The 13,277-nt window shown below is 46.5% G+C and overlaps 1 protein-coding gene across 1 annotated transcript in view; it reads left to right on the forward strand.

Annotated features, from left to right (window-relative positions):
- The window catches only part of MMS19 (MMS19 cytosolic iron-sulfur assembly component), a 498,998-nt gene that overhangs the window by 270,116 nt on the left and 215,605 nt on the right, over nucleotides 1–13,277 (forward strand). Inside the window, exons 14-15 of the mRNA XM_085606380.1 lie at nucleotides 997–1,075; nucleotides 13,070–13,195. Coding sequence (XP_085462506.1) covers nucleotides 997–1,075; nucleotides 13,070–13,195 — 205 coding nt within the window. The remainder of the gene's footprint in view (nucleotides 1–996; nucleotides 1,076–13,069; nucleotides 13,196–13,277) is intronic.

Raw genomic sequence — 13,277 nt, forward strand, 5'->3', positions numbered from 1 at the left:
TCCCTTGGGGCATCTGCTGGGGCATCGAAGAGAAACTGGACAACGCCATTCACAAAAAAGGAAAAGAGTGTGAGTGCCAGTACACAGCCCCGACGTACTCCCCTATTATAATTTATTGAATCAGTCAGCTGGCCTTGGCGACCTACCTAAACATTTTTCCTGTTTGGAATTGGGCTGACGTGTTTCCTGGATTATCTTTAATTTCCCCTCTGCAGCAAAGTTTTGGAGTCCTGGGTATTTCTTGGATTTTGAATTCAATCTAATTGGATTTCACTTTTGTATGACCTTATTGTAACTATACCGAGCTCTGTGAGCTCTCCATTTATCCTTCCATCTCCAGTCTCCCTGTAGTCCTTGCATTCAGGTTTATTAGATCTTCTGCACATCCCACAGCACCTTGAGGTTCAATACACTTGTTTCTAATGCATAGGGTCCTGCTAATGGTTTATTTTCTACAACCTGTCATTTTTCCTTTGCAGTTGTGGAGTCTTCCAGGATTGTGATTTCTTACCACCTTTCTGGAGAGTGCCCAACTTCCAACTGTTTTTAGTTGGATGGTGCTTATTGGAGAGGTGGTCCTGAAATCTGCCTCTGTGGATGTTTGTCATCTGTGACACTTAGCGTGGTTCTCAAACCCTAACTTGCTCGCTCATAACAGCCAAATCGGAGGTTGTGAGCCTTAAGTACATTATCCAGGAAATGAGTGTGGCTAAAGATTGTCAACAAAATTAAGGGGATATCTTAATTGCATTTTCAAGTACCATAAAGCTAGATTTAAGCAAACATCTAGGAGAGTTCAGGAGAGTATGCTGTCTATTATCAAGACGTTTTGTGGTAGCCTTTAAAATGTAACCATCAGTAGCGATGTACATATAAATAACATACCATTATTACCTGAACAAGTATATTTTCCCTGTCTTAGCCCACTGTGACGTAGGTTTAGAACCCTGTATAAGATATGTGCACTATTAAGTGAAGCACAGTTTTGTTTTGCAGAGCAGTCAACGACGAACAATACTTGAAATGCTTCTTGGCTTCCTGAGGTTGCAGGAGAAGTGGATCATTGAGGAGGAAGGTAAATATAAAGTGTCTTGTTCCTTTTTATAAATCTGGAAGGCTGGCATACTGGAAGTGTGGAGATAAGAGGGAGAGGTTCCTCCTGGGGAAATACCCATACCGCAGTGCTTCCTCTTGTGTGAATCCATTTCTTATGGAAAGATGCATAAAAGGGACTGCAACTCCGTTCAGCCAATGACTGTGGAAGTCGCAGAATGGCTTCTGCTGAGTTTGGTACCAGCCCTGTATCATAAGGCTTCTGACTTTCAGGAAAGGCACAAAGTTACTTCAGTTCTGGGATCAATTTGCATGTGTGGGATATCCCCAATGTAACATGGTCTAGACAGCCAACCAAGTACCCCCAGCGGACTGGCTTTTCAGCTGAATGTCTAAGCAGAAATGTTTGTGGAACTTCAAAAAAGGTGCCTCTGTTGACACTGGATAGCAGGGGGATCCCAATTAGTAAGTGTTTGGGACAGAAATATTTGAATGCTTAAGGATGCGCATCTACTGCACAGAGTAACCAGGTAGAGTATTTTGGGAAGGTGGGACACTTGAGTCTTCATGGCCTAGGTGACTTGGAAACAGCAAGGCAAAATCTTCACTTAGGAATAATTGAAAAGGATGAGCGAGAAACCGACAGCACCGTTCTTTGTCAGTCAAAGCCTGTACTATAAAGCCCAAGAGACAGCAGTTTGTTAGTAGAGCCCAAGTGGACCATATCTTAAGAAAAGCTAAATGAGCCTATGTTATTCCTGATATTAGTCAATACTTATGGCTTTAAAAAAAACTTTAAGAAGGTCCCAAAACAATTTAACAACCCAAGTGATCCAGTTCCCCAAAACCACAGGTCATAGAACCTTATAGAAGGACCTAACGTCCCTCTGGATACTCATGTTGGGTAAAAAGATGAACTAGAAAAAAGATTTGGAGGGCTACAGGGAAACTTCTATATTAGGCATTGATAACCTGGAAGAAGTCTGGCCGAATTGGGACTGGAGGTACCCATATTTAAAAAAAAAAAAAAAATGTTATTTTATGTATAGCAACCAGACTAAGTCCATCCAGCAATCCGTGCTGCGTTTCGGGCAGAAATGTCTTACCCTTCCTCCACTTACTAGTGCTTGTCACTCACAGCCCCTACATCTTGGAGTGTTAAACCACCCTTGCAGTTCTCCCCTTGCTGGTTGCTTGCCGAGCCCCAGTTGTCCCAAATTTTCTCAAACTTTTGTTAAGTGCCCCATCCCTTCTAAATCTCATTCCATTCAGTTTGCATCGTTGCATGTCTGTCTCTCAGTGCCCCACTGCCCCACTTTTGGGTGATAACCTGCTTGGTGACCATCATGCATCCTATGTTTATCAGGATCTGCTAATACCATGGCAGGTCTGAAGGTCCATATATCTCAAACCGAATGAGTTTGGGCTGCATAGCCAGGGTTTCCCCTGTGGCTTGCTCTAATGATTCCCCCACCGCCACCTGGAATAACTGCAGTCAGGGGCAGCTCCACAGTGTGCGCAGCAGCGTGCCTTCCATCCCACAGCCTCGCTCGCATAGCGCGTTCTTCGCCCTTCCTATTTTAGTTAGTAATGCCCTCGTATAGCACTTCCTGTGGACAATTTTTAGTTGGATCAGGCGATAACTTGCCATGATCGCAACTTTTGCTGGAAAATCGAGTGCTGCCTGCCAGGCCTCAACGTCCAGCTCCCCTAGGTCCTGTTCCCACCTATCCTGCAGTCCCATGAGAGAGCCCTGCTTTTTTCTCTGTGCCATAAGTCTGAGACGTTTTTTACTGACACGCCCTTCCAGAAGTCGAGTCCTTAGTTTCATCATCTTGAGATATAAATCCATGGAGTGCGTGCCTAAGCTATCTGTACCATAGACACTGCCTCTGGCATCTCCTATTCCTCCTTCAGGTAGGCAGACGGAATTTTACCATTTGTGTCCCATACGTCTGCTAGTGTGGAGAAAGCAATATTGTCACATCCGCAAAAGCTCCTCAGTATCGCCACTAGTCGTAATCTGGTCCCATCCCATTAGGGGGTTTTAGGGATCAGCCTCTTAACCCACCTCATCTCTCTGTGCAGTCTGCTCCAAATTTCTGTTACTGTCTTTGTTGCCAGTCGCACCTGTGGTTCTAGCTTCCCCCTATATATCGCATGAAGAGAACTCCTTGTGCCCATTCCCTGCTTGTCTAGGTGGAACGCTGGGTCGTCCCACTCTGCATAAGCCCATTCGTTGACCATGCTGACCTGTGCCGCCTCATAGTATTTCCTAATGATCGGAAGAGCTAAGCCCCCATCGCATCTGGGCCGTTGGAGGACCCTCATGGTGATTCGGGGTGGACCCCCTTCCCACAGTAGTGTTCTGCCGAGGGCATCCACATTGCGAAAAAGAGCATCAGGGACCCTGTATGAACTGTTCTAGAGGATGTGTTGGAGCCAGGGCAAAGCTATCATTTTAAAGATTGCCGTCTTGCCCATAATAAAAAGCAGCAGCGTGTGCCAGTGCCTCGCAGCCCCTGAGCCATGGGTAACAAGTCCACCGCTCAGTCAGAGGCAGCATCTCTAGATATTCATATCCCCAGGTACTTGAATCTTTGGGGCTCCACCCGTAGTGGCTGAGGTAGAGTTCCCTCAGGCACCCATTCCCCCACCGGATTCAATAGGTTCTTTTTCCAATTAATAGTAAATGGAGAGTACCTACCAAAGATCTAGAAGATATTGCACAAACGGACGAGTGACTGGTCCGAGTTCATCAGGTATAGCAGAATGTCATCTGCGTATACTGAAATATGCTCCTTCCATCCTGCACCTACCGGCCAACCTCATCTGGGCAGCTATGCACACCAACGCCACCCATGCCTCTATCGCCAACGCAAATATTTTCGGCGCCAGTGGGCACCCCTGTCTGGTACTTCTCTCCACTTTAACACTTTGAGAAACACAGCAAATTAGGTTCACTCTGGCTCTGTGTCTATCATGGAGCCGTTTGTCCACCTAGTGTGTTTAGGCCCAAACCCCATTTTAGCCAGGATCCCAAACAGGTAGGGCCAGTCTGCCGAGTCAAAGGCCTTGTTGGCATCCAGCGATACAAAGACACTCAGCTCTGTCAGCGTCTCTACCATGGCTATGTTATGGAGCCGCCAGAGGTTCAGTCTGGCCGAGTGGCCCGGTATAAACCTGTTTTGATGCGGGTGTACTAAATCTGTCACGACCATGCGCTGTCTTGTGCCTAACACTTTTGCCAGGATTTTAGTATATGCGTTTAGGAGAGAGATTGGCCTGTACGAGTCTCATCTGTCTCAAGGCTTCCTGGCTTTGGGGATAAGAACAACTGTTTTCTCAGACCCTTCGGCAGCTCCCAGATTTTAAACACTTGTACGTATGCTGCATGCAGGTGGGCTGCTATCCTTCTGGTCAGTCTGTGGAAGAGGTTGATGAGTAAGCAGTTTGGGCCTGTGGTATTCCCAGTTTGCGTTTGCCCCACTGCCAACACCACTTCTTCCACCGAGATATCGGCCTTTAGCCCCCCTCCTGGTGTGGCCTTAGGCGTCACACCAGGCAGTCATTTACAAAAGCCAATACATCCTCATCTGAGGTCTGCATTTTCGTATGTGTTGAACTTGGCTCTTTTTGGCTAAAGTTCCCTAAACTTTTTGCCTTCCCCCTAGACCTTTTTTCTGACATGGTGTTGCCAACTTAGATGCTTTGGGCACTTTGCCACTGCTGATCAGTGTCAAAGTGCAAGTGCTCCCTGTATAAAGTGCAATGGTAATTGGTTGTCCATGATTGGTATGTTTGCCTTACTAGTAAAGTCCCCAGTAAAGTGCACTATGTGTGCCAGGGCTGGTAATGCAAATTCTACTGGTGGGTGTAAGAAACTGCCTCTATATATACTGCACCAAGGTGAGGTACAGTGTGTATAGAGTCCAAGAGTCCCCATAGGTAGTCAGAGGTTAAAGTTAGATAGAACCTTACTCTCTAAAGTGGTAGCTTGGTCGAGCAGTAAGGCAGTTTCAGAGGACAGTGTTAAGCATTTGATGTACACACTCAGTCAGCAAATGAATTCACACACTCAAGAACTGAACTCTAGGCCAATTGTTTTTTTATGAAAAATATATTGTTTTATTTCTAGAACGAAGCAAGCCTGGTACAGTTAAGCATAAAAATACTTTGCAGTAATAAATTACTTGTGTGAACACAGTTCAAAATTGCGGTAGAAATTATACTGGTTTTGGTTTACAGTTAGGGAAGCAGTTTGCAACCCTTAGCAGGTATAGTACATTCAAACGAATAGGCTTTTTCAATAATTGCAAGTAAGTAACTTTTATGATACTTTTTCTAACTCAGTGCTGGATGCCTAGATTCAGCACTGGGACATTTCCTGAAAACAGTTGAGAAAATGTGTTTAGGTTATTGTTACGATTTTTTAAGAATATTTCAAGTTTTCAAAACTCCACAGTGGTTTTTTCGAAAGAAAATTGTCAATGATATTCTATGGAAGTAAAACAGGTTATCGGGTTGCAGGTAAGTAAACAACTGTGGAAGTGAAGGTTCTGGGGTTAGACTCAGGGGTTCCCCAGGGTCAGTGATGTACTGTTGTTGCACCCTCAGCAGCACTAAGGCGGCCGGGTGCAGAGTGTTGAGGCCCAATGTTATCCTATGGAGGATAGGGGGTCTCCGGTTGGTGGCTTCTGGCTAGCAGGCCACACGGCTGTGGGAGCAAAGCTCCTAGGGTTTAGGTCAGGGCAAAGGCGGAAACAAGTAGGCACCAAAAGTGTACCCTCAGCGGCACTGGGGAGGCTGTGTGCAGAGGGCTGTTTCGATCTCGGGGGCCCTGTGGTTTTCTATGGAGATCCTCCGGTTTGAAGAAAGGCTGCAGGCTCTGGGACGAAGACCTTTTGGGTGCGACCACCACTTTGAGGGGTAAGTTGGGATGTCGCGGGTTGGCTAGGCACCGCTGGTTTGGGCACACAAGACCGTGGGGCGTCGGGTGTCTTTTCACGTCAGATTTTCTTACCCGCTCTGGTCGCGGTAGGGGGATCTTCCGGTTTGAGGCTGCAGGTGTCGTCTGGAGGCTTGAGGCAGGTCAGGGGTCGCCAGATCTGGGGTCAGTATCGCCGGGGGGACCTCCTCGTGGTGTTGGTTCACTCGAGCTCAGGCCAGGGTCCGTGGGTGCAGAGTGTGCTGGATTCGCGGTTCCTGGCTGGCACCAGAAGCTGCAGTTTAAACACGTCCGGTGTTCTCCTGGAGATAGTCCTTGAAGTGAAGGCAGGCAGGTCCTCCGGGGTTTGTGAGGTTGCTGGCTGCAGGACAAGCCGGGATTTTGCAGGAGCAGGTTCGAGGGGAGACAGGCCTGTAGGGTTGGGGCCAAGTTAATGGGCGTCGTCCTCTTGTTAGCTCTGCACGGCTCTTCGGTCCATCTCATCTTCTTTTCTTGTGCTTTCTAATCTGAGGAAGCAAGGTTCAGGGTGCCCCCTAAATACTAAATTTAGGGACGTTACAGGTAGGTAAACGGTAGGGACCAATGGGTCCCTTCCCTGGGGTGGGTACATCCCCTATTCTGCCACTCTCCTGTGGGAGGGGGGCATGAGCCTGTCCCTGGTTGGCTTGGTCCTCCCCATCCTCAAGATGGCGGGGACTCGAGGTTGTGCTTCAACTCGCCTCCCCCACCTGAAGGGTGGAGTTGGCAGAGGTGGGCACACCTCCCTTCCTCACTTGTTTTTCCCGCCAGTTCTCCCGCCCAAAGTGGGGGGTAGAACCAGTGGGGACCAGTTGCTGAAAGCAGCAAATGGTCTGGAGAGGCTCACAAAGGCGGCATGCCTTTGAAGCCTCTCCTTCGTGAAACCTGGCCATCCTGGGGGAGGAGGCTTGGCACCTCGTCCCAGGATGTGCATTGTTTCAGCCCCCGAGAGCAGCAGGCTCTTGACCCAGGGGTCCAGAAATATGTCTGTTGGTGGCAGCCTACACAGCCACTCAGTCAGGTCACTAGTAGTTGATCGAATTTCAGGGGGCTTCTCTAAGATGCCCTCTGTCGTGCATTTTACATTAAATCCCACACTGGCATCAGTGTGGGTTTAATGTGCTGAGAAGTTTGATACCAAACTTCTCAGTCTTCAGTGTAGCCATTATGGCGTTGTGGAGTTTGTAATGACACACTCCCAGCACCATATACTCTTAATGGCAACACTGCACTTACAGGGCCCAGGAATGGACTTGGGCACTGTAGGGGTACAGGGCTCATGCACCTGTACCCTCACCACTGGCATAGGGCACCCAGCTAGAGGGGTGACTGATGTATGCCAGGGCAGTGGTTTTGTGGGCATGGCACACAGGGATTTGTGCCATGTCGACTCTTTGTTTTGTGCTGCACCAACACATGCAGCCTGCAAAGGCAGTGTGTGAGTGTCAGGGTACAGGACTTTTAAGGGTGGGGACAATAAGTGCTGCAGCCCTTAGAGGGCTTCTCTGGTCACAGTGCCCTGGGTACCTGTGGTACCATTTACCAGGGGCTGACCTGTGGCCAGAGATGCCAATTGGGTTTAGGCTTCAATGCAGGTTTAGGGAAGGAACACAGGCCCTGGGTACCTGATTGGCAGGAGCACAGGGCACACTCAGTCAAAGTACATCAGCAATTCAGCTAAAAGTGGGGGCATACCATGCAAGAATGAGGGCACTTTCTCACAGTAAGCCCGCAGCACTAGTTGTGCCACCAACACAAGTAGCCCTAAGAGAGAACTCAGGCCTGCCACTGCAGTGCCTGCATGCAGTGTTAAACTGCCATGTTATCCTGACAAGTGCACCCACTTTCCAGGCTTTACCCTTCCCTTTTTATGCACATCAGACACCCCTGTGGTAGGCCCAAGGTACCCCCCTGGGCAGGGTTCAGTGTATGTGAAAGGTAGGACATGTACTGAGGTGTGTACCATGTCCTGACAGTGAAATACACTCCATTTCGTTTTTCACTGTTGAAAGGCCATCTTGCCCATAGGACAGAATGGGGGAGGCTGTGTAATATGTTTCCAGCCTATCTTCCCATAGGCTTAAGATGGAGAGGTGAAATTTAGTGTGCCTGAACTCACAATTTAATAACACTTCTTTTTATGAAGACGGTTTTTGCATTGTGTGTTTGGTAACCACTCTTTTAGAAGTGGGTGGGTTTTTGTGTTCTAACAGTACTGTGTGTCTCTGCCTTGTTGTGGATTGACTGTCTGGATTTGAATGTGATAGGCTCTGGGGAATGTCCAGGGGAGGAGGTGAGACAGCAACAGGCTGACCTGCATCTGGAGTGTAGGGGGGAAGAGTAGCCCGTGGAGGTGAAGAGGCCTGGGCTGCTGCCATAAAACAATAGCTCCATCTCCTGCTGAGTGATTGAGGATCCAGACCCCCACTATCAAACAAAGAAGGTGTCACTGGCAGGGAGACACCCAGAACTGGTTGGGACAGGGGTCAGTGCCCCCCCGAGCTCAAAGAATTCAATGACATTTAGGGGTATAACTAGGAGAGCTGAAACGCCTGAACGTTGGAATGGAATTGTTCAAGACTGTAAAGGATTGAAACTACTTTGTGGTCAAGAGGAACCTCTGCCAAGGAAGAAACAGCTGAAGAGACTGAAGGAAAGGACTGACCCTTGCTGTGTGTTCTGGGGCTGGCCACCAGTTTGCTGATTTAACCAAGGAGAGGCTAAATAGACTTTGCTGTGTCTCCCTGCTTGAAATGACTTTGCTGTATGCTGTGTCCTGAAGTAACTGATCCCCAAGGGCCCGAGGAGAGCTGGCTCCCTATTGTGGAAACTTAGGAACACAAAAGTTTCCAGGTGTGTCTCAGCTACGCTGTATGCGTGTGCTTTGTGCAGCCTGGGACCTTTGTGAGGATTGTCCTGTGATCGTGTGCACCCGGAAACCAAGTGAGTCTCAGCGACACTGTGTGCGTGTGCTTTTTGCAGCCTGAACCTTTTGTCATGATTGTCCAGTTATTGTGTGCACCCGGAATCCAAGTGAGTCCCATCCACGCGGTGTGCGTGTGCTTTGTGCAGCTTGAGACCTTCGTGAGGATTGCCTTGTATCGTGCACCCGGAATCCAAGTGGGTCTCCACAACGCTGTGTGTGTGTGCTTTGTGCAACGGGAGATATTTGTGAGGATTGCCTTGTTATCGTGCATCCGGAGTTAAAGTGAGTCTCAGTGGCGCTGCATGCGTGTTCATTCTGCAGCCTGAGACCTTTGTGTGGAGTGCCCGGTGATCGTGCACCCGAAGCTCAAGGATGTCTCTGGCGCTGTGTGCATGTGCCCTGTGGCAGCCTGAGATCTTCGTAGCAGTAGCGGCCTGGACTGGCAGCCCTGGAGGAGCTGAGCCACCGGCCTGAGCCCGCCGTTGCCAAGTCTCAAAGATTGCATCGGAGGCCTAAGTCACTGGACGAGGAGAGGAGAGTGAGTTTGCACCCCTCTGGTAACGTGTGTCAACTCCTGGGGCGGGGCGCGGGCTCGGTGGGAGTCACTCTCGGCCTCTTTCTCATTTCAGCAGCTCGAGCCTCTGCTTCGGCTCGTATCGCCGCCCGTATTGCCAATGGAGTGGCAGTACCGGGTCTGGAGTGCGGAGCTGCACTCTTTGTGTTATACCATACCAGTGTGGGGGGGACAACTGTTGTCAAAGGCTGCCTGCGACTCAGCACGAGTGGCGGAGGGACCGCCTGAGGCACTGTGATCAGTGCCGGAGTGTATTACAGATTACTCTATTTCTGCATAATGGAGTACCTGATTAGAGTATTACACATTGCATTATTCCTACATAACGAACTACCTGATTAGTGTATGACGCATGGCATTATTTCTGCATAACAAACTACTAGATTGTCGTATGACGCATTGCATTGTTTCTGCATAACGAACTACCTGATTAATGTATTACGCATTGCCTTATTTCTGCATAACGACGTACCTGGTGATTGTGTTACGCATTGCATTATTTTTACATTGCAAAAGTGCCTGATTCTAGCATTAGGATCTGCATAACATGGTGTTAGGATTACAGTAGACTGTTTAGAAGTGCTCATTAATATCGCCAGAACTTACAAGTGCTGGCTGGCCTAACAACCGGCCAGAAGGAATATTACAAATTTGCATATGTTGGATTTATATTGTGTGGTCTTATCGTATATCTTTTTATATAAAGTTTATTCTCGTTTTTATAAAATTCATGTGGAGTCTATTTTTGGTGTCATCATTGGGTTGCTGTGAGCGTGGTTGCAAATACTTTACAGATTTGCCTTGAAGATAAGCCTTGCTACTCGTGCCAAGCTACCAAGGGGGTGGGCGGGGCTATCTCAGAAGGTGACCTTCCTTTCCCTGACGTGGAACCGCGGGTCCCTATTTGGCCTAAGGTACCTACCTCAGCCAACCAGGGATCCCGGGTCTAACAGATACGATTCACAACACGTTTGTAAGTTGAGTTTCTTGGCTATGTGGTTCTAGGGATTGTGAGAAGAAATTAATATTGGCTTCCGGATCATAACACTTTTTTAATGGTTGGTCCATCAGCAAGGTTAAAAACAATGCAGTCAAAGCTAAGGAACTCCACTTACAAACGTGTTGAGCCATTACCCCCACACTAGGTGAACGGGATGAGGGTCCGATGATGAAGCAAACTATGGGTGGTACCAGTGAGTGAGGACTATATCCCACAAGTGCACAGGGATTTTCACCGATTTACCTGGGTGAAGAATCCTACACCCGAGTGAGATAGCGGCAACGCAACATTCTGTCTTGTGTATAGTAATAGGATCCAAAAAAATAAGGATAACCCTCCTCAAATATTGTGTATGTATGCATACATGTATGTATGTATATATATATATATATATGTGTTTCTTTATGTCTTGCTTGACAGTGCAGGTGTCGCCAGACCTTATGTGATAACTGTTAAAAAAAAGAGTTTTCAGTAGTACTACAGAGAGAGGTGTCGACTCCACCCACATGTGGCCAAGAGTACATTGTGTTATTCAGCAGAAATAGTGCTTCCCCTCGAAATAGTTGTGATTATTTTGTTAATCCAGCTGCCTGAGCTGGCAACAGTATGGCTGACTTGAGAAGGCTCACTGACAAGCATAACGTATCAAGCTTACAAAGGGTTCAGCTTGAGCTTTCAGCCGCACACACCGCACTGTAATATTGTTAAAAAGTCTTGAATAAGTAGAAACTGTACAGTCTTTGTGTTTTTTGTTTCTGGCAGCAGCAGTGATGGGATGAGGTCAGTCAGGAGGAATGTATTGCTGCTTTCTAATGCCAGCACCCTCCTCTTCCCAAGATAAACTTTAGACTTCAGAGTGCAGGTGTGTTTTTGAGGGCAGTACGAGATGCCTGGGTATCCACTAATTTACATACGTTTGTACATACTTTAACATGGTACTCCTTTGGAACTATATGATGTGATAGGAATGTGGACCTATCTAGAGACCAAATTGATGATGTGGGAAAATGTTATCCTGTGTATGGTGAATGATTCTTTTGTTAAAATGAATAAAATTTAAAAAAAAAAAAACATGGTACTCCTTGAAAGAATGGTGGTTTTTTTTCTTTTTAATTCCAACAAAACCTTTATTTGAGTTGGAAGACTAGAACACAGCAGTTTGCCTAACCCCAGTGTTCAGAAATTTAAATGTTGTGGGATGTACCAATGTTTATCAACTGTATACATTTTGCAAAAATTCTCTTTGAAACTGTTTATAAGCTATGAGTAGTGAAATATTATGTTCTGTTATTGACATAGTATCTACATTGATACTAGATCGTGTGGAGATGGTTTCCCTTAAGGAACTTTTTTAAAGTTGCATGTTACTACCCGAAGCACATTCATGGGTGCCCTCGTTACATGAGGAGAACAGTTTTCGCTTGATTCTTAAGGAGGAAAAACATAAGAAAATGCACATGTACAAATCATAGCTCTGCATCATCTTCAGCATTTTCTGTGGAACTAGCAGATAGATAAACTGCAGAAAATGTGCATTACTTTCTGGTTCCTTATGCCAGATACATAGAAAACAACTGCTGCCTTTAAGGCAGCAGGATAAACATGCATTTTTGTTTACTGACAGCAGAAAGACCAGTAGCAGGTGTTATTTGGAGTGTCATGTGCTGGCGAGGTGTGAAGATGTTCTTTATGAGGCAGCCAGGAAAATACCACAGAATATTATTTATTTAGCTGTTGTATGTGTAGTGGTGGTCTGTGTGATGAGCAGCCTGCCAAAAAGCAATTTGTGGGTTTTATCACTGAATTAGATAATGCTGCAGTGTTGAGGGACATCACTAGAGTTCCTCTATAACTAATCACATATATGTAAAATCCAATTGAGAACATATTTGTTAAAAAGGTTTTGCCATTCTATCCCTTATAAATTGTTGTGACATTGTTGGTTTGTAATACCAAATAAACAAACTGAATTAAATTGACCCCTAGGCTATTGCTTGGGTGGCAAGGTTTATCCTGCAGAATCCCTAAGGTTTGATACATGATAGTTTGTCACCTCTGCATGCTCATTTCCATGGAGTGACCAAGCTGGTGTACACCATTAAGTGTGAGACTATCACAAAGGTATGAAACTGTTATTGTTACCTTGAATGTCACTTCTATTTGCCCAATTCCCAGTGCTGATGGTTGGCAGTGTATCCTCCATCCCTTTCCACATTGGCAGCACTGCGCTCTGTCCACAGTGTTTTTTCTAGCTGTTTTCTCACAGAAGACAGATATCGTGAAACCATGAGTGGGTAGGAATGCAGAGAATCACTAGGGCCCTTTTGTTTTAAATAAGGATTCTCCCTTTTACGTTACAGGTCAGATAATGTTTCCTGGGGACTGGCTTTTTAAGTGTGAAATGTGTTCTTAATGTGAAATGCAGAATGCCTTTTCTTAAAATATAAACCATGTGATTATTCTGTCTGCTGGTCGAATTATCCTCTGAGATAGTTCCCAGTCATTTATAATGCTGCTCGCTTTTTTAAATTTTTTTTTATTCTTCCTTAGATGAATGTGCACTAACTAGTTCCAAAGATGCTCTCTGCACTGTGGTGTTTTCTGCGATGACTGATACGAATGTCCAGCTACAGTTGGTGGGAATCAAAGCCCTGACAGTTCTGGGCACACTGAAAGGTATCTCTTGTAACCATTCTAGCATCGTACTTCCACTTGTGCTCTTGTCTTGTAAATTATGAGGTCTGGTATAGAGTATCTC

The sequence above is a fragment of the Triturus cristatus genome, chromosome 1_2 (assembly GCF_964204655.1).
Source record: "Triturus cristatus chromosome 1_2, aTriCri1.1, whole genome shotgun sequence".
Classification (NCBI taxonomy): Eukaryota; Metazoa; Chordata; class Amphibia; order Caudata; family Salamandridae; genus Triturus; species Triturus cristatus.